Genomic DNA, 21,890 nt, shown 5'->3' with positions numbered 1-21,890 from the left:
TCTTCAGAGGACTTGCTGCTCAGACAGCACCCCTCATCACACCCCGTGCTTGCTCCCTTGCAGATTCTGTAGTTGCCACGCTCCTTGACCTGAATGCTGAAGTTCAAACGCAAAGACAGCCTCTTTACTTCTACTCGCACAGGACAGGGAGTACTGATCATTCCAGAACCAGGGAATGTTCGGGGGTGAAGCCTTTCGCAGCCAGTGTTGGCCACTTAAGGGACACATGAATACCCCAGGGTGCCACACTTAGAATCATTTCTAAACCCCTCTCTACGGCTTTCCCTGGCCACCCTATTCAAAATGCCTCCACTCCATCCTGCACCCTGTTTTCAATCCCTTTCAGAGTTCTTATGACCATAATGATAATTCTCTTCTTAATTCTGTTTTACTTGTTTCAGTCTGTCTCCCTCATTAGAAGGTAGGAGGCCCAAGGGGCTGCAACGAACCCATCTCATTCACTGCAGTACCCTGGTATCTTGCACACAGGGTAGGTGCTTAGAAGATTCTTGCAAAGTGAGTGAGTCCATCAGTGCTACCCTGGCTGCTGTGGAGGAGGAGGAGGAGGAGGAGGAGGACAGGGAAGGAGGAGGAGAGGAGGGGAGAGGGGAGGGGAGCAGGGAGGGGAGGAGAGGAGAGGAGAGGAGACAAAAGCAAGCTCTCACAGGAAGCAGAATTCCCTGTTGAGGGGGAAGCGGTAAAAATTGAAGTTCAAGCCCAAATAAGTTGATTCTAGCAAGTGTTTGCTCTAGGTGAGAATATAGATCTGGATAGTTTGGAATGCCCGGGGATGTGGCTTCTCAATTGCAAAGTAACCGTTACATGCAGAGCATGAGTATTGAAGCTATTGAAGCTACTGAACACAAAAATCTGCCTGTGTCCTAAATCACCCCGGGGACTTGCTAAAATTGTGGGATCCCATTTGTATCTCCAGCTCAGTAGAACGGAGATACAGAGAAAATCTTAAGAACCCCCTCAGAGACCCAGTCAGAAAGTGGCCACACTCAAGGTTGGTTTCTCCACGAAGCAAAGAAAATGCATGAAATGCCAAGTTTAATTTTGACCAGGGGTAAGAAACACAAAAACTCACGCAACCTCTGTTGAAATCAAAATAAAGCTTTTTTGAGTTTCTCTGAGGCTCGCACCTCTCTGCTTCGTTTAGACAAAGCAGCCAGACTATGCACACAGTCTTGCCCATGTGTAACGAGCACGATGGGAATGCAGTCTCTATTGAAAAAGAATGACACGGAGGACGGACACACCAGATTTAGGTTATTAGGTCAATGTCTTTACATGGAGGAGCTCACAACACGCAAATCACCACACTTCCTACCACAGTACATTTGACGTGTGTGGATACTTACCGATTTGGCAAAGCTAAAGAAGCTCTTGGTCTCTCCAGTCACCATGTTGGATGAACCTGCAAATGAAGGATTCCCAAGTCAAGCTATTGCTAATGAAAATCAGCATCTCTTGCCACACATGGAAGAATGGCAACTGTCTGGTCCAGAAGTGCCAAGAGCTTGAAAATAACTTCAATTCGGCCTCGGAACAAGGGGGGAAATGGAGAGGATGGGTGGCGTCAGGTTGACTTAATTTGAGCCAAGCATCATGGGATCAAAGAGAAAGTACTATTTCTCAAGGTGACCCTGTCGTTACTTTGGAAAATTGGGCACGTAGCAAAAATGTGACTTAGGCCCACACTCTAATGAAATGATGAGTTCCTGAAATGTCTTATTGGTTCCATTCTTCAAGACTGGAGATGAAGTCTTAGGTGAGCCTAATTCATGGTCCGAATTCGATTCCTTCACCAGTTAAGGGGCTCTGATCTGGGCTGGGCACTTAAGTGGCAGGGAGAGGTGGGGCTGAGTTAGAAGTTAGATGGATGGAAAAACTGGGGTACAGAAGAGCTAATGAGGGTGAAATAGGTTCACCAGCCAAGGAAATGATGTGACCGACATACCAGCTCCCAAGAAATCTGAGCAGGAAGGTCAAAACCGCTTGAGACAAATGGTGCGAGAAATGGGAGATTTGCTAATGGGAACACGCAGTATTGGACGGGAGGATGAGGGAGGGAATTAGGAGGATTTCCTACGATGTTCTTACAGAGAGAAAAGCTCCCTTTGTGTGGTTCCTGGGGGTGGGGAGTGGATGAGAGAGCTCTTAACAGATCAGATGCCACATTGGTGTCTTTTCAACAACTCTGTTGCCTTGTCCCCAAAGATTGGGAATAAGTCCTTCTTAGTCCTTTTCCACTAGTGACTGAAAAAACAGTGTATATTCTGAACCTCATTATTTAGCCTGTGTAGTCTAGTGGCCAGTTATTCAATCACTGCTTCTGTTTTTATCACCAAGCAGGACGGTACTCGGCTCTCGTTACCTAGTAACTGATGCGATCAACTAGATGCTATGTGAGACAGTCAAATTATGTTCTTCCAAATGGCATCATGGAACTGGGGCAAAAACAGAACGGGCAAATAAATAAGAACGAATAAACTGTCCGTCTAACATTTGACTCACATGTTAGTCAGCGTTAGTATATGTGCTCCCGAAGCGAGTACAGCTCACACGTTCATCATATCTGGTATCCCCGCATCGTGCACTGACGCTCACAACTCCTTTTATCAATAGTGGGAACGGGTAAAGAATTACGCATCCACCTCCAAAGACTTTCAGATGTGTGACCGCTATTGAAAATACTGCAACGCTCCAGCAGTGGGAAGCTTATCTCCTCTCTTTCCGTCATAATGATGATGATAAAAAGATGCTCGAATATTTCTACCTCTCAAATAACTCTTTAAGAAGCTTCTCAGCGACTGGCAGGGAAATGAGCATCTTTTTCTGAGTTCCACAGAGCGAAGGCTCAACTTGCTATCAGACCGACAGGGGACAGAAGTGCTAAAACTCTCAAACGTTGGGTAGCCCCAGGATCACTGGGCGTTGGAATGTGATATCTGGCTTCAGAGATGGTTTTTTGACTTTGTAGAGACTCATGTTGACATTAGTTAACAATCGTGTGACAGAAGAGAGAAAGAAGAGAGGAAGAAGGTCTGGGGTCTCATTTTGCTGGAGAAAATCTCCCAGAGAACTTTCATAAATTCCCGCTCAAACTCAAGAGCGTTATCAGGGAATGTGCTCCAGCCATCCAGGGCTTCTTTGGAATTAGGACACACAGGAGGAGTTGAGAAGAGGAAGAAGCTGTGCTTTGCAAATTCATCTCCGATGGTGGAGAATCTCCCTTAAAACCCCCATATCCTCACCGCCCCCTCCCGTCCTACTGTGGGTCCTTGATTCCTTCATTTTTTTTTTGGACTTCCTCTGAAGCCAGTACTATTTCCCATCTGGGCCACCTTCTGTGGGTCAAGTCCCATCTCAATGGCTACACCAGCTTGGCCTTGCTTTACCCCTTTCGGAATGAGAAGTATTCATGGGGTTAACAGGCCAATAGGCATATACGCTTGCTTTTATAATTGAAAATAACGACTGGCAATAGCGAGACTATGGAAAACATTTAAAAATTAAGCCCCCTGTCTCGCTACCCCAACATATCAACATAAGGCATTTGTCAGTGCCTTTGTAAGCACAGGTGCAGTGCCCCCTGTTGCAGACCGTATCTCTGCTTCTCTTCGGCACTTACCGTATAAAATATAAGTTCCCAGTGGTTTGAGAAGGCTGAGACCTTTTCCAGTGTTGTCCCCGCAGAGGCAGTCCAGTACAATGTCCACTCCTTCCGCAGAGATTCTAAAAGGTGTGAAGACAAAGTAAGAGAGATACCGTAACGCTCATGTTAGGGACCAAACCAGGAACAGCAAGGGCTCTGGGAGCGGCCATAAATAGGACCGAAGGCCGGGAGGTGGGTTTACCTTCCCGGGTGCAACTACAAGAATTTCACAACCTGGAGGCCGCTAAGAGTCTGGCCGGTGGCTGCTACCAGGGGCCAGCCCGGGTTAGGCGGGAAAGCATGGACATCACAGCCAGATACCCGGATTTGCATCCAGCCATGCCATGCGGCCTTCTCCTTTGTTAGGGGCAGCGAGCTGTTTCTTTGTGGCGACCCATGAAATGCCTGGCCGATCGCCAGTCACGTAACGGTCGCTCCGTAAGTCGGTCGCTCAACAATTGATGTTTGTGGAGCTTGGGTGATGGGCCAGGCTCTTTCTGAGATTCTGGAGACGGAGTGGGGAGCAAAAGCAACAGGTTCCTGTCGTCATGAGGTTTCCAGTCTAGCAGGGATTAGCTTTTCTTCCCTTCTCCCTGCCTCCTCAGTGGAGCTCTAAAGACCCGTTAGTTAACTCACAAACTTCTATTCGTTCCATCTCTAGGCTCAATCAAAAATGGAATCTTTGAGGAAGAGGGCTAAATACAGAGGATCTTCCTTTCCTCTCTGCGGTAGAAGGTTCTACAACAGAGAGGATCCACATTTGTATTCTATTAAGCAGACGAAGCATTTTTTTTTTAATTTTTTTTTCAATGTTTTTTATTTATTTTTGGGACAGAGAGAGACAGAGCATGAACGGGGGAGGGTCAGAGAGAGAGGGAGACACAGAATCGGAAACAGGCTCCAGGCTCCGAGCCATCAGCCCAGAGCCTGACGCGGGGCTCAAACTCACGGACCGCGAGATCGTGACCTGGCTGAAGTCGGACGCTTAACCGACTACGCCACCCAGGTGCCCCAGACGAAGCATTTCTTGATCCCTTCTTCCATTCATTTATGTATACATTCCTTGATTCACTCACTTATGCATTTAACAAACATCGGTGGGCTTCCACTGTTAGAAGATACGATGCAGGAGAGAACTGCCAACAGGAAGGCTCCAGCGATGGTAGGGAAGAGAGTCAAGTCCCCGGAGCACCCGCTTGTGGCTGGGCCCTGCTCTGCTTCGGTTTGTGAGTTTGCAGGATTATCTTGTCTTAGCACAGAGCTGAGTGTTGCCACCCTCACCTCCGAACAAAGTTGAGGCAGTGCCACTCAAGTCAACAGCTGGGTCCTGTTTTCCTCAGTAGGAAACTGCACGCGTATATCTACGGTTCAGACGCTAAGTCAGTCGCCCCAAGCCCCAGCACAGCTGAGTCATGACCTTCAAAGCCCTCAGGTCAAGTCCAAAGTCCAGTCATCACAATGACTCAACAAAAAAGATTAGTTTTAGCTTTTGCCTAATAGAACGGTTATCTGTAAAGACAGGGCCGTTCAAGTCCCACTTATAAGTTCACTTATAAATTCCCCACTATAGGGAATGAGGCCAGGGGGTCTAAAACCGAAGTGGGCACCAGGATCTCCCCGAGGGCTCATTCAAACGGATTGCAGTTTGCCCTCCTTCCGCCCTCGCCTCCTAGCTTCTGCTTCAGTGGGTTTTGGAGCGGGGCCCCAAAGATTTGCATCTCTACAGGGCCCCAAAGATTTGCATTTCTAACCTGGCCAGTGGCTCCTACCAGCGGCCAGCCCGGGTTAGGCGGGAAAGCATGGACATCACAGCCAGATACCCGGATTTGCATCCAGCCATGCCATGGCTCCCCGGAGATGTGGATGCTGATGATGCTGGCTCCACCCTTTGAGAACCACTGGTCTAGGCCAGCTACTGAGGAGTCAAGCTAGCATTATTGTTTTTTATTAATAATTAATTTGTTCATTAAGTATTTAGCCCTGACGCTGCACGAGGCAGTGGAGATACAGTGGTGAGACCAAACAGATCTGATTCCTCCCCTTTTAGAACTTCTGTGGGGCAGATGTTAACCCATATTTCACAAATGAATATCAGACTGAAACTGAATGGGGTCTAATGCCACAAAGGTGCTACGAGACTGTGTCAATCTAGTGTGCCCGATTACGTACGCCCAAGAAGGCATCCCTGGGGAAAGGCAGACCGTAGGAGTTATCTAGGTAAAGAGTGGCAGGAATAGTGTTCCCGGGGGGGACAGCATGTGCGAAGGTCCTGTGGTGAGAGGAGGCCTGTGAGCAGGAAGCCTGGGAAACAGCCAGTTTGGCTGCAGTAGAGAACATGAGAGGGAGCGTGCTGAGGTGAGACCCGAGAGGCAGGCGAGGGCTGGAACGCACACACACGGTTGGGTGGGCTCCAGGCTGGCGCCTCACCCCCGGCGATCAGGTCTCCACCTTGCTTCACGGGCTGGGTGACCATGCTCCTGTCTTCCTCACTTCTGCCAAGTCTTTCTTCTGCCAAGTGTGTTCGCTGCTGAGGAGGCAGGACCCTTCACTGCTTCTACTGCCAGCCCTCCTGAGCCACCTAGTCTTCTACGTGAACTCCGTTTCCCCGGGACCTCCTTCCTTTACTGCAAGACACCCGCCTGTGCTCAGGAGCAGCCCTCACACGCTGGGCTGTGCACACGTTCTGGGGCACCCCTGACGGACCTGCCCAGGCCCAAATGCTCGCTTCTTGCCTGACGCTCCTCACATCTGGGTTCACCTGTGAGCGCCCATTTTCTGCCCCAAACTGCCAGGCACGGCTGCCCCATCTAGGCCCGTTGCTTTCCTCTGGGTCTGCGGAAATGCAGAACAGACCCCAGCAAGGGGCGACCTATAGCCTCCTGCCCACTCCCTCCTCCTCACCTGCCACTCACTGCTCAGGGCATTGTGACCTTGTAGCTATTCCTGAAACCTTCCTGCCTCAGGGCCTTTGCATATGCTGGAATCGCTGCCTGAACAGCCTTTCCCCAGCTCTCCTTAGAGCTGGCTCCTTCTCATCCTTCACGTCTTAACCCACATGAGACTTTCCCCAGAGACGCTGTAACTAACCACACCACCTGAAATGGCAGCCCCAGATGGCCTCTCTTTCGGCTCCCTTTGCGCTTTCGCGTCTATACCAAAGACACTCTTCAGTATCTATCACGGGCTGCGATTATTCTACTTGTCTGTCTCTTCCGCCAAAATATAAGCCCCATGAGACGGGGACCGTGTTTGTGCCGCCTGTTGTCGTATCCTCAGCCCTTCTCATCCTGCCGGACACAGTGTTAGTTCTCAGCAAATACTGACGGATTGTATGAGTGGATGAGGAGTGAATGAACGCAAGGCAACGAAGAAAACATTTTAAGAACGGCACTCTGCATTGCTATCTGTGTGCTTCCTTCAACGGGAACTCACATTTCCTGAGCTCTACTGTATCCCGGGCATTGCAGAATTAATCTTTATGACATGTCTATGAGACAGGCATTTTAACTGCACTTTTGTGAGGAAGAAATGGAGGTTCTCGGATGCAGCGCCTTGCCCAAGCTTACGTAACTAGTGCACCTGGAATTCAAACCGCGGTCCAGTGTGATTCCAGAGCCACGGCCTTTTCACCGTTCTGAACTTAAGATTTAATAAATGTTCAAATCAGTATAATCACGGAAGCACTGCTTTAGCAAGCAGCTCTGGGAAGCAGTCAGTTTCATGCAGTCTCTGAAGGGTTCTGGTTTAAACGCTGTCTTTAAAAATAAAGACAGAGGGGCGTGTGGGTGGCTCAGGCGGTTAAGCGTCTGACTTCGGCTCAGGTCATGATCTCGCGGTTCTTGAGTTCAAGCCCCGCTTTGGGCTCTGTGCTGACAGCTCAGAGGCTGGAGCCTGCTTCCCATTCTGTGTCTCCCTCTCTCTCTCTGCCCCTCCCCTGCTTGCACACTCACTCTCTCTCTCTCTCTCTCTCTCAAAAATATTTTTTTAAAAGTTTAAAAAAATATAGACATACCCAGAGTTAGACTATGCTACTTCAAACAGAGAGGCCAAGAGGTTTCTATTTTTAAGCTCCTTTTTTGTCATGCTAGATGTTAGGAGAGGCCCCAGGTCAGGGTCCTACACATTGGTCCTACATTTCCAGCCACTGGACAACCACTTGCCGAGTGCTTAGGTCACACCGGACACTGGGTGTGCTGAGCTGGGGGTACACAGATGAGGGTTCACGTTCATCCCTGCCATCCAGGAGTTCATACCAGGGAAGACAGACTAAACGGACAGCCCAGACCTAATCACCATAGCTCCAGCAGAGCCGCTTGGGGAGACAGAAGATGGTCCTTCTGTTGAGTGCTAATGGGGGAGAGGAATCGGCCAGGTGCCAAAGGAAAGGCATTCCGCAGAAGACACTGTGATAGGCTGACCTGGGGCAGTGAGCATCGAATAGACCCAAGGAGGAGGCTCTGGGACACCACCCATGGTAACGGGAGGCCCTGTCTGGACACCGTCTCCTTCCAGAAGGACACAAGAGTGTCTGCCACAGCTGATAACTAACATGGGGGTGGTGGGCGGGGGTGAGGGTGGCCTTAGGGCCCTAGGGCACTGGGCTCAGGAATCTGAATTTCATCTCAGTATTTAGCACTTCGTTTGCTTCTTACTTGCCGTGTGACCTCAGGTGAGTTCCTTAGCCTCTCGGCGTCCCCAACTGTGGAAGGGAATGCAGCTGATAACACCCGCCCCAGGCTCCTCTGTGAAGCCTGGGTGAGTTTCTGCACATGGAACATGATGCTCAGGGTAGCTTCTGGGTCCACAGTAGCTTTTTTTATTTTTTCAGAGTGGGCCAACTTAAAGAGAATTCTTTCAGTGTGGGGAGAGTATAAACAAAAGACTGCAAAACGTCAACAACCCCAACCATTAGCCCAAACAACCATTAGGGTGGGTGGAGCCGCCAGCCCAGAAACCACTAGAGCAGAGGCTGGCTACCCTTGACCCTGCTAGCACAAGGTGTCCCACGTTCAAGAGCACTTTCGAGGTGCCAGCCACAGTGCTGAGCGCTTCCTGAGTCCCGTCTCACTGAGGACGCTTCACGCCAACCCTGTAACCCAGGGGCCATCATCATCCCCACGTAATGGATGAGAAAACTGAGGCTCCACGGGGTCAGGCAACATACTGAAGGGGCCACTGCAGGGAATGGGATTTGGGCGGGGCAGGGGGGAGGGGACTCTGGTTTGACCCATTACATCCATTACATCTAGAAACCAAGTGAGGGCACCAGAGGCAGAGCCGGCTTTCCTAAGATGAGCTGTGGTCAGCCCTGGTGACCGTCATTGCCACTAGTGGGCACACGGGCTCCCAGCAGGGGCTGCACAAAGCTGGGGGCTGCTCCCCGGGCAGCCTGCAGGTGAGTTTCAACATGGATAAAGTGCCCCACCCCCATTCAATCATTACAAGCCCAACCAGGGGATTAGACGGAATGGGACTCAGTCGGGTCTATTTGGAATCAGGGCCTCCCTTGCTCATATTCACAGTGAAGGGCACCTTAGCAGCTCCTTTTAATGGAACGATCATGAAATTCACAAGCAGAGCTAGGCAGCCCCTCAGAAGGTCAGGGGCCATCCTCATTTCTTAGCACCTCCCCCCCCCCTCGCTGAAAATCTCTGGGGGTGTCCGCCTTGCCTGTGTGTGTGTAATCATAATTACACAGAAGCAGACGGGGGGGGAGGGCTTTCTCCTGTTGTCATAAATCTCCACATACTCAAAGCCCAAACAGAAAGAGCCCCAGCTCAGAGATGCTCTGGGCCCAATTCAGTAGAAAGATATTTGGGAATGGCTGATCGAAGGCTCCCATGCCTGTCCTTCCTGGGTCCCCAACCCTTCGCCCCTTTATCACGATGCCCCTCTTTGCTTCCCGCCCACGTGGATCCAGTGAAGAATCCCTCCTGAGCGGCGGTAGGGCCACCAGGGCCGTTCCTGGGAGAGAAGCCCTTGACTTTGCCAAGAAATTAATTCCCCCTTTATTGTTACTTTCATCTCCAGCTGGATCCTTGGCTCTCCGCTCAGTGCTTCTCTTTCTGAATTCCTTTTTCTCTGAGAACTCATCTGCGCCATCACTTTAACCACTTCCAAGCTCATGATGGGAGGATGAGGTCATTGCAGGGTGCCCGGCACAGGGTGCAGGGCAGGCTTCTCCCAGAGAAGTGTGTGGCACACACAAGGGTCTGGCGCACAGAAGGCAGCGTGCAGTTCCTGGCACATAGTAGGCTTCTCACAGGGGGCTGAGCACAGTACCCCGTCCACAAGAGGCTTTTCACAGGGTGCCAGGCACCGTCCCTGGACCATAGGAGGCTTCTTAGTAAATGTTGACAATTACTTGTCAATACCACCTCTAGGAATCCTTTCTCGATCACATTCTCTGTTCTCTCTGAGTGATTACACCTCATCGATTTCCGCTGCCTCAGTTTCTTTACCCATAAAACGAGGCACTTTGCCCTCACAGCACCACCTGAGGTGCATGAACGATGGTCTAATCGTATGGGTCAGCAGAGTGGAGGAGACCAGCAAAGCCGGGTGCAATTATCCGCCTTGCTCGTGCCCGCACACCTTGCTGGGATTCGCTCCCCACCTCCCTCTACCTACTTAGATGCTTCCCGTCCATCATGCTCCCTGCTGGGGGCTGCCCACCTCGGTGATCTCTCTCGTCTTTCCCTCCTCTATTTTGGAAGTCCTTACTGCTGGATGCACAGAATCCCAAGCTTCTCACTCTTCTGTTTGGTTCAAGCATAGTCAGACAGAGAAGGGGTGAGTGACGTAAAGGTTCGGTCTGTGTTACAAACACTTTGCCCCCATTCCCTTTACAATGCCTGCTAGAAGGCTGAGAACGGGTTCAAAGCAGCTTAGCAGGTTTGCATCTTGGGGCGCCCAGGTGGCTCAGTCGGTTGGGCGTCCGACTTCGGCTCAGGTCATGATCTCACAGCTCGTGGGTTCGAGCCCCGCGTCCGACTCTGCGCTGACAGCTCAGAGCCTGGAACCTGCTTCGGATTCTGTGTCTGTCTCTCTGCCCCTCCCCTCCTCATGCCCTGTCTCTCTCTCTCTGTCAAAAACAAATAAACATTAAAAAAAAAAAATTAAAACAAAGAGTTTGCATCTCAAGAAATTTTATGTTAATATTTTTTTTTCCTGGTGAATCACCACCAAACGCTGTAACAAACAATACCCGTGGTCCAAAAAGTAAAGAGAAATCACTCTGCATTCTACTCCTGCTGCATATTAGTGTTTAGATTTTTTCCCACCACTTTCTTTTTTTTTTTTTTTTTGTCTTTATGTGCCAAGAATTTATACAAAGCTGTGATCACAGTGTAGCTGGAATTTGGCATTCTGCTTTTTTTTTTCCCACTCAATATGCTACCGTGGGTATTTTTTCATTTTGTGACAGAATCTTCATAATTATCTTTTTTTTTTTAGGGGCTGCATAATATTCAAGCGCGTGGGTGTCGCATAATGCACTGAAGTGTTTTCCTCCTGTTGATAATGGAGGCTGGTTCTGAAATCTCACTGTAACAGACAATGCTATAATTCACCTTGTTGGCATATGTTGAACACCTACCATGAAGCCAAAGCATTTACTTGGTTCTGCAACAGGCAGCAGGTGCCTGTTCCTTTGGATTTTTTCCTGAGGGCAGGGGTGGTGGGAGAGAGAATGAACCTTTCTGTGGCTTCCTAGTGATTTTTAATTGAATCCCAGGGTCTCTGCTTAAAAACATAAGGAATTGTCGGAAGTTGCATTTGAAAGAAGGTGGTGGGAATGTGGGTCTCAGATGCTGTCCCTTTCTGCTCCTCTGACATCAGCAGGAATCATTGACTCGGGGGCTAGGAAGGTAGGTCGAGGACAGTAAAGGGATAAGGGGATGGGAAAATTCTCCATGGAAAATGGGGAAGGCAGACTGTCCCTTTTTTTTTTTATATTTTAATATTTATTTATTTCTGAGAGTGAGCACGTGAGCAGAGGAGGGGCAGAGAGAGAGGGAGACACAGAATCTGAAGCTCCAGGCTCCGAGCTGTCGGCACAGAGCCCAATGCAGGGCTTGAACCCACAAACCAGGAGATGGTGACCTGAGCCAAAATTGTGACCTGAGCTCAACCTACTGAGCCACCCAGGTGCCCCAGACTGTCACTTTTTCAGAAGAGTAGCTACCTCCTGACCCGGTTTTCCCATTGCTTCCCCCACTGTAGTACCCCCAGCTGCTCTGGTCTCATTTCAGAGTCTTGAATTTAACCAAGTCTTTCCTGACCCTGAGCCTTAGCACGTGCTATTCAACTTGGTCAGAAATGCTGTTCCTTTGGCCCGTTTCTCATCCTTTAATGCTCAGCCCGAGTCTCACTCTTGGACGGATGCTATGTCTAATCTCCCTGTCTGCATATGTTCACCAGCAGCCTGTATGTCTCCATCAGAGCACGTATCAAAAGCATAAACCAACCCATTTTTAAAATAGTGTTTTTATCCCTCTTCCCCAACTAGACTCAAAGCTCCACAAAGATAGTGACGCTCAAGGTGGTTTTTTGCCGGATCTTCTGCCCTAGCACAGCCCCTGGCCCATCAGAGACACTTGGTAGTAAGCAGGTCAGGGTACGAATGGAGGAAAGGATGTTTGCCAAAATATCACTTAAGGGGATAAAGGCAAAGACTGCTGGAGGGACACTGGCAGTCCGTTTTCCCGATCACAACTCCAGAGATGCAAGTTACAAAAAGGAAGAGCTACCTGAGGGTTACGGAAATAGGTGAAAGTCTATGCCGGAAGTCTTTAAAATATGCCTGCAGTATCTACATATGTGAGAAACAGGTGGCGAACTTCTAATATCGAGTTTTGGAGCTCTCTTTCCATGTCCTACTGGAGATATCTGGACAGCCTTGAACTCTGTACAAATCTTTAATATTAAAAAAAAAACAAATCGGAGGGGCTCCTGGGTGGCTCAGCGGGTTAAGTGGCCAACTTCAGCTCAGGTCATGATCTCATGGTTCGTGAGTTCAAGCCCTGCATCGGGCTCTGTGCTGACAGCTCGGAGCCTGGAGCCTGCTTCGGATTCTGTGTCTCCCTCTCTCTCTGCCCCTCCCCTGCTCACACTCTGTCTCTCTCTCTCTCCCTCAAAAATAAACATGAAAAAAAATTTTTTTTAAACAAATCTGAAAATCCAGACCATCAGAAGGCTCTCCTTTCCAAAAAAGTCCCCAAATTTCACCTAATCTGGTCTCAGTCTGTCACCCTCACCAGACCTCTCTTCCTCTAGTCCTTCAGGTTGCAGTAAGTTCTTTAGTATGAGGCTAGATGGACGGCTGAATTTCTCTGTATCTTACAACTTACTGTTGGGCAAAGAAAAGACCAGAAAAACGGCCCTGAGACACCTCTGAAACCCCTCAGGAGCTGGGGGTGGAGAAGGGCAGCAGCAGAGGTGTGACCCACAAATCATCTCAAGGCAGCTGGGTTTTCTACCTGATTCCCTGTGTTGACGTGCACAAGGCCATAGCCGGTGGCTCCTGGATCGTGAGTCGGGTTAGACACCAACGTTCCCCGCCGTAGGAGATGAACAACATGATCTCCCTGCCTGCAGCCTCCCACCCCCCACCCCCCTTCATTCTCTGCACTCCTCAAAACTCCAATCTGATCACGTCACCATGTTGGCCCTTCGGCGGCCCTCGGTCACACCCAGGTTGGAGTCCGCGTGTCCTGGGTCTGGTATGTGAGTGAATGAGAAATAACCCTCTCTGCGTGCAGGTCGCGTTAGAGCAGCTATCGTAATTTCGCGCCGGCCGGTCACCCGACCGCACTGCTCCTCAGTATCGCCCTCTCCACGTGGCGGTACCAACAGGGTTGCGAGAATCCAACGAGCTCATACGTGTGAAGTGTTCAGCACAGAGCTGGTGTTACCAAGCCCCCGGCGTATGTTTCCTAGTATTACTGTCACTGTTACTATCACCTATCACCGGCCCTCGTCTAAATGAGCGCCGCTGGCTTTTTTAAGAGGCAGAAGAGCAAGGACGAACCTGGCCCTCTCTATTGCACACGCCTTACCTTTTCACTTCTTGCACGTAGTCTGCATTTCTGTCAAAGAGGTGGGTCATGGAGCCTTTGATTGCTTCGTGCTTGAAAGTGGAAGCTGTTCCAAAGACAGTCACATTGGGGACAGTGGAACACAGCTGAGCCACAGCCTGACCCTGGAAGCGAAACACAAGACACCGGTCACACGGGAGGGTCACCGCCCGACAACCGGTCTCGCTGGGTGTAGGGCAGGACTTCCCAACCTTGCCGCTATTGACCTCTCTGAGGCTGGATGAGTCTTTGTCGGGCTCCGCTGGGCTTTGTAAGGTGCCTACGCAGCATGTCCCGCCTCCACCTGCTAGCTGCCAATAGCTCCCTTCGGTTTTGATCACCAGAAATGTCAAGATGTCCCCGGGGGGGACAGAGCCTCCCTTGGCCGACAACTAGGGGTGGTGGAGGAAAGTCCACGTAAGCCAGCAAAGCCACGGTATCAAGACTCAACAACTATCATTTTAACCACACTGAGCCTCAGTTTCCTCATCTAACCTTCGCAGTAATGGTACCTGCTCCATACGGGTCCCGGGAGCTGTTTGGGTTTGGATTCCCCCTGAAGCCGACCCCGACGCAAAGATTTGAGAGCAAGTACCTCATCTGGAATATGACCACAGGAAATACCAGGGTATCAAGACACAAATCGAAGGCGGCCAATAAAGGGTGTGCTTTCAAGGCAGCACCCAGTGGGTAACTGGAACTCGGTCCCTCTGAGGACCCCCGTGCACAAGTGTAGAATACACTCAGAGGTATCCCAACCACATGGTGAGGAGGCTGGAGTATTTTGATCCCCCGAATTCCCCTCTGTATCAGTCGGAGGTTGCTTCTACAGCGGTATCTCCCAGGCACCTCTGGCTTGTGGAGGCAAGCATGCTCCCACAGCCGGACGGAAGCCCTAAGTCAACAACCGTCAGCAATGTTGACCGCGGAGAAGATACGGTGACGGGATCGGCTACACGGTGTGTCAAATGAGGCAATATGTCACACGGGTCAAGCACCTGGCATAACACATGACACTTAAAATGAGGCACTCCGTAAATCTGAATCATCTGTACTCCTTTGGGGCTGGGATGTCCAGGCATATGAGGAAGAGCCCAATGCATGAGGTTTAAATATTGAGGGGTCTAAGAGAAATTACACATGTAGTTAGACATGGGTGGTTTTCCATGTCCTGTTTCAACAGGGTCAGAAATGTAAGTCATTGGACGAAATCCTGCGATCATGGGAAGTCAGAAATCTTCCAGTAAAACCCAGTTTGCTGGTAATTAAGGTGCCTTCCAAAACCAAGTACTGTTTCCAGTTTTCCACCTGCCATCTTAAGGAGGCAGAAATTATTCTACCAAAGTCACCTGTGAAATGCAACTTCTGCCTAACACTTCATTACATGCCTTCATGTTGGTGGACTAAATCAGGTTGGCAGGCCTATTTCTGGAAATGTTTTTTTTTTTTTTTCTTCCCAACATTCGCAATGAAAGGCAACAGTGAGAGAATCATAGAATGTCAGAGCTGGAAAATCATCCAATTATCCCCACCCCATCATTGTTTTACAGACGAGGGAAAGGTGACTCAGAAAGGTTAAGGTGACTCAGTTTTCAGAGGCAGATCTGAGATTCAAAGCAAGGTCTCCTAACTTCTAGTTATTTGCCATTTTCTATAATGCCTTGCTGTCTACTTATTTTGACATTTTAAGCTAAGCAGATTTTGAAGCTGCTGCCTAAAATAGACCTGTTACTGATTTGGAGGTCAACATTTTAGGACATGGGCATGAACCTAAGACTCCAGACAGGCTATCATTCTGTGTTCTAAGAATAGCTTTGGTATTTGGTTAATTTGTTTTTTTTTTTTTCATTTGATTTTAGAGAACAAATACGGGACTCTCCTTCTTGGTGAGCGGAAATATCAACAACCAGTGCAGCAGTCCTCTAAAACTCGACAGGGTTTAGAGGGTTAACCTCTTTTGTGCTGGGATGAAACATCAGAACTAGTTGATCCCTCCTGCCCACTGTCCTTAGGCCAACATGACTTTTATTCACACAGCTACTTTTCCAAATTCCTATTATGTACTGGTCACACTGTGCTGTGGATGGATGTGGGAGTATCGGGAACCAATAGGGCACCCTAATCTCTATCTCTGGGCCCCCCCCCACCGAGCCTCAGATTTGTGTACTGAATGACCACTGGGCTGTCTGTCTCTACCTGGCTCTCCAAAAACACATCGAATTCAACTCATCCAAAACATTATTCTTGGCCATCTGCAAATGACTTACTCCTTGCATTGATTTGCCGGTTGCTGTTGTAACATAATACCGCAAACTGGGTGGCTCAGCCAACAAATTTGCTTCCCACTTGTGGAGGTCAGGAAGTCCAAAATCAAGGCGTCGGGAGGGTTGCGTCCTTCCAGTGACTACGAGTGAAGGGTTTGATCCCGCTCTCTCTGCTTGGCTTGTAAATGGCTCTCTTCTCCCAAGGCCTCTTCACATGGTCTTCCCTCTACGCCAACCTGTGTCCAGATTCCCCCCGTTCTTAGAAGGACGCCAGTCCTATCATTTAAACTTGATTACCTCTCTAAGGACCCTACTGCCGAATAAGGACACATTCTGAGATAGTGGCGCTCAGGACTTCCCCACATCAGTGGGGTGGGGCATGGTTCAACCCGTAACATTCCTCTTCCTGTACCTCCTGCCTCAGTGGATGAAAACTGTACCATTCGCCTGTCCCTCAGCTGAAGTCAGGAGTCTGGGGGTCGCCGGACTCCTCTTGGTCCCTCGGCCTCACATCCAGTTAGTGTACTGCATCCACTCCACACCCTTGTGACCATCACTTCGTAGTCTGGGTTGTTGCGTTCCCTCACCTGGATGATGACACCACCCTTCTGGCTGGCCTGGCTGTGTCCACGTCACCCTCTGGACAGAGTGGTTTTTCTCAAACTCAACCTGAGCATCTCGTGACTGGTCGCAAAGCTTCCCAATGCCTATCACTGGCTTTCAGAAAGAAAAGCACACCCTTCGGTTTATCCCACGGGCCGGCCCTCTGGCAGGTGGCCCAGTCTATCTCACTAACATGGCTTCCCTCCACTTCCCCAGTCTCTGCTCCCTAACAAGACACGGCCCTCGATCCACCCCCGATTGCCATTCGCCGAGCCCGGTGCTGTGTGACCCTCATTCCGTGGTGTCCTCAGAACGAACCTCGAACCTAATTTTCATGAGGAGGAGACTGAGGTTCACAGAGGTTAGGCACCCAGTCCAAGGCCAGTAGGGTAAGATAGCAGACTTTGATCTCCTGTACCCACCAGTTGAGCAACGTTGAGTAACATGTCAGTTCTTCTGGTCTTTCATCTTAAAATGGAGAGTGTAATGCTATATATAAGGTTTTTGTGGGACGATTTGATATCACGCATCCAAGGGCTTAGAATGCTCAGTATTTGCTGTCACTACTACTTTCAATGCTGTTATGTTTTCTTGCTATTATTATTACGTCAGCAGAAGCAGCAAATTCACGATCCCATTCTCCTGAACGTGTAACACTATTTTAGCATCGACACTAGCTTCTCACAGGCTGTCCCCTCCCTATCCATGCCTATCCTTCCACTTTCTTCTTCAGACCACAGCCACTCCCCCCGGCCCCGGCCCCCCACCACCTAGGCAACTCCTCTTCTAGAAAACCTCCCCCAGGCGCTTGCCTCCACCTTCCCTTCTTCCCTCCTTTAGTGCTACCATAGACCTGGGGTTCCTTCCTCTGGGACAGCGGCCACCACGGCTTTCTGTGGCTGCTAAATGATCTGTCTGTGAGCCCCATGAGGCCAGGGACCGCGCCATATATCTGGCTCTGTACCCCAGTGCCCAGGGCAGAGCCTGACACATAAAACGGATTTGGTAACACCTGATGAATGAATGCATGAGAAACCGGAATGTGATGTGACAGGGAAGTCCCTCATCAGTTTGCAGATTGCTACGTCCTTTAGCATTGCAGAGTAGGAGTAGAGCACAGATTCGATTAACGTATCTAGTATCTCACCCAAGCAGAACTTTACCATTTCCATTTTATTTTTAAAAAATTTTTTGAACGTTTGTTCATTTTCTGAGAGAGGGAGAGAGACAGAGCACAAGTGGGGGAGGGGCAGACAGAGAGAGGGAGTCACAGAATCCGAAGCAGGCTCCAGGCTCTGAGCTGTCAGCACAGAGCCTGACGTGGGGCTTGAACTCACAAACCGCGAGATCATGACCCGAGCCGAAGTCGGACGCTTAACTAACAGCCACCCAGGTGCCCCACCGTTTCCACTTTATTTTATTTATTTTTTTTTTTTAATTTTTTTTTCAACGTTTTTTATTTATTTTTGGGACAGAGAGAGACAGAGCATGAACGGGGGAGGGGCAGAGAGAGAGGGAGACACAGAATCGGAAACAGGTTCCAGGCTCTGAGCCATCAGCCCAGAGCCTGACGCGGGGCTCGAACTCACGGACCGCGAGATCGTGACCTGGCTGAAGTCGGACGCTTAACCGACTGCGCCACCCAGGCGCCCCCCACCGTTTCCACTTTAAATAAAAAGAAACCTGTGGTAGCAAACTGAGATGGTATAAGTAACTGGGTTACTTATATATTTATATAGCATCTATGAGTATTTTACATAATATAAAATGCAGAAATATAAATATGTATAATTAGAATATATAATTAGTATATGTATGTGTATAATCAGTATTATATAAACATGTACATGTATATAAATAGTAATTTTAGTATATAATACTCCATTTGTAAAATATTAGTATGATAATAAAATAATAGTATATAGTCATATGATATATAATTAATGTAAATAGCAAAACATGCAAGTATTCTACACGATATTATATGATAACATATTCTTATGTAAATAACAATGGGTGGAAAACCAAATTCAGTGGACACCTGTTTGTAGCACCCCCCCCCCCGCTTGAGCTATTAATTCACTAAGGCAATGAGAGGCCCTTGCAAGATCCTCAATGATCTAAAGTAAATAATACTCAGCACTCTGTATTTAAGCACAATGTGTGCTTTTCCTCACGTGTATAGCGAATCTGTACTCTCCCTCCTCCAACTCCCAAGGTGAGTGCCTCTAATTTATCCTCGTTTCTCCCACGTGCCTAGCAAATAGCACGGACTCAATAAACATTTGTGGAAGGCAGAATGAATTTTCAATAAAAAGGATTTTGCAATTTACCTGCAGACCCAGAACATACGACGAACAAGGCAATCCATTCTCCCAGCAACAGCAGCAAATAGAGATCTGCATGTACTTGTTTTTAATTTCTTTTCCTTTCTCTCTCTAGAGCGTAAGAATTCCACAGCAAGCCTCTTCTCTCCCCTGTGGCTGGCGATACAGCCAGTACAGCAGCTGACAGTCCCCTTGTCTCCCCATATGCCAGGCACTGTGCTTACGTGCTTCGTTAAATCCTCAAACCGCTTTTAGAGTAAATACTTTTATTTCCCTTTTATGCCCGAAAACGGGGGTTCAGACGGGGAAAGGAACTTGTCCAAGGTAATACGGCTTGTACGTGATAAGGCTGGGGGTCACACTCAGGTCTCCCTGACTCCAAAGCCACTCTGTTAGTCTTCTTATCCGTCCAGCTAAGCACTCGAGTTGCTGACCTGGAACTGAAATCCTAGAGAAAACCAAGGATCTTTGGCATCAGTCTGGAAGGCTGCATTGATCTACTCTTTCGATAGCTTTGTCTTGGGTTCATACGGGTGAACAGATTTCAGCCAGCTCAATCCTAATTCCAGGGCTGCTGAGGTTCCTTCAGGCAGAGCACAGCCATGAGAAATCCAGGGACGGCAGTTGAAAGGGAGCTGTTTTGGGCCACTGAAATCTGACTCTTAGCAAGAGACTGCTGGTTCAAGGTAAGATCCTATTCCAGAAAAGCCAGGCACAGCAGACACATGATTAGAGGAATGAATGCATCTATGTAAAGGGCTTAGTACACTGCCTGGTACATACTAAGTACTCACTAAGTGGCACTTTTTTAGCTATCAGTGCCTTGGAATTAGGACTGAGCTTGGCTGAAATTCCGATTACCCCTTCGATGGGAATTTAGGATAGATGATCCTGTCAGTGCACTGGGATTCAGAAATCAGCATCAGAGACTCAACTAACTAAGACACAAAGAATGGGTAACTTTCTCTATCACACGAATAACCTCTTCCTCCTCAGACTTGTTTCTCATCATACACCCAAACTCTACCTTTGGCCATTTGGAAAAATGCTTAGTCTTTCCTAAGCGCCACTCCTTTATCACCCACAGGACCTTTGCACATGCAATTTCCACTGCCTGGAATCCTTTTCCCTGTCTTTTCTCCTGGCTGATGCCTACTCATCCTTTGAATCTTGGCCCCTCTGTTTTTTCACTGAGTTATTCATTCAGTGAATAATTTGGGGCTATTTAATAAGTGCCTCTAATGGATCAGACACTATGAGAGGTGCTAGAAAGAGAAAGGAGAACAAATTATATATAGTCCCTGTCATCTCGGAGCTTGCATTCCTATAAAGGCAACCGTATTAATAAAATAAGTTTACAATTAAAAGTACAATCAGTAGGGGCGCCTGGGTGGCGCAGTCGGTTAAGCGTCCGACTTCAGCCAGGTCACGATCTCGCGGTCCGTGAGTTCGAGCCCCGCGTCAGGCTCTGGGCTGATGGCTCGGAGCCTGGAGCCTGTTTCCGATTCTGTGTCTCCCTCTCTCTCTCTGCCCCTCCCCCGTTCATGCTCTGTCTCTCTCTGTCCCAAAAATAAATAAAAAAAAAAAAAAAAAAAAAAAAGTACAATCAGTAGCCTGAAACCTATAGGCTGCGAACACCAATTTCAAACACTGAACCACTGGGATCAGACCACACTGGTGCACTGTGTTTTTTCAAATGTACAGAAAACGAGAGGTATGAACTAAAGGGGAAATATGCGGGAGAGAATAGATAAAACGGAAACCAGACTTGGTCTCTCTGTCCTCTCCAGTCCTAAGATTTCTAGCACACACAGAGCAATTCTTCAGCTGCTAAAGAAAGTCTGTTTGAGGACACCTCCCAAAGAGAATGCAAGTTCACTCATTACCCTAAGTCTGATGAAAGGGTGAAATTTTTCTATTGCTAACTTGACCATTTCTGAGATCATTTGAAAAATAGCCTTACATTTGGGGCGCCCAGGTGGCCAAGTCGGTTGGGCATCTAACTCTTGACTTTGGCTTGGATCCTGATCTCTTCGTTCATGGGATCGGAATCGGACCCCGTGTCAGGCTCTGTGCTGATAGCATGGAGACTACTTGGGATTCTCTCTCTCTCCCTCTCTCTCTCTGCCTCTGCCCCGCTCACATGTGTGTGCCTTCTCTCTCTCTCCCAATCTCTCTCTCTCTCTCTTAAAATAAATAAACTTAAAAAAAAATAGGGTTACGTTTATCTCTTCCAAAAGTTGTTTTCCCTTTTACACAGCTCATGGAAACCACAGCCACTTATATACTCAAAGAATGGAAAAGAATTAGCAAAATGAGCTTGTGAATGTACCAAGAAGAATCCTAGGGTGAATGGTGAAGCAAGATTGTTTTCTTCCAAAGAACCGTCATTTTATTTTCCATCTTCATCAATGCATAGATGCACTTACTTAGTCCAAGAAAGATAACTGAACGTTATCACAAAATCTAGGACACTGGATACCCGGGCCAGCCTTATTCTTGTCTTATGATAATACGAATTCCCACATGGGATTTAGACACAGGTTTAGAAACACTGATTACAGATCAGTGCTGTCATTTGCCTGTTCAACAATCCAGTTGACTTGATTGTTATAAGGAGAGAAAATTCAAATCCAACTGTGGGGGCTGATCCACGTGACCCGCCATCAAAGGCAGCAAAGAACATTCTACGTTCTCACCTAGTAGGCTCTAAAAATCAGGTTTTTCTTGTTTGTCACTGCACACCTGTGGAACTACGCATGGCACTCCCGTTGACATACATGTGCGGACAGTTTCCATAGCAAAGAAGTGTCAGCGGCACACGGCTGAAGGATGAGAGAAAGGGAGGAATTGACTGCTCAGGTTGGAAGTGGAGAAACTTCTCTTTACTCCCAAAAAGCAGTAGGCACATTCCAGGGAAGACTTGGTAGATAATACCTTTATTTCCCACTTTTATTTA

At 48.5% G+C, this 21,890-nt stretch overlaps 1 protein-coding gene across 1 annotated transcript in view; it reads right to left on the bottom strand.

Annotated features, from left to right (window-relative positions):
- VAT1L (vesicle amine transport 1 like) overlaps window positions 1-21,890 on the bottom strand; it is a 148,996-nt gene that overhangs the window by 72,477 nt on the left and 54,629 nt on the right. Inside the window, exons 4-6 of the mRNA XM_042969652.1 lie at window positions 13,720-13,862; window positions 3,638-3,741; window positions 1,365-1,420 (exon numbers count right to left, since the gene is read on the bottom strand). Of these exons, the coding sequence (XP_042825586.1) occupies window positions 1,365-1,420; window positions 3,638-3,741; window positions 13,720-13,862 (303 nt within the window). The remainder of the gene's footprint in view (window positions 1-1,364; window positions 1,421-3,637; window positions 3,742-13,719; window positions 13,863-21,890) is intronic.

The sequence above is a fragment of the Panthera tigris genome, chromosome E2 (assembly GCF_018350195.1).
Source record: "Panthera tigris isolate Pti1 chromosome E2, P.tigris_Pti1_mat1.1, whole genome shotgun sequence".
Taxonomy (NCBI): Eukaryota; Metazoa; Chordata; class Mammalia; order Carnivora; family Felidae; genus Panthera; species Panthera tigris.
The sequence above is the reverse complement of the archived record's forward strand: the minus strand, read 5'-3'. Positions and strand labels throughout refer to the sequence as shown.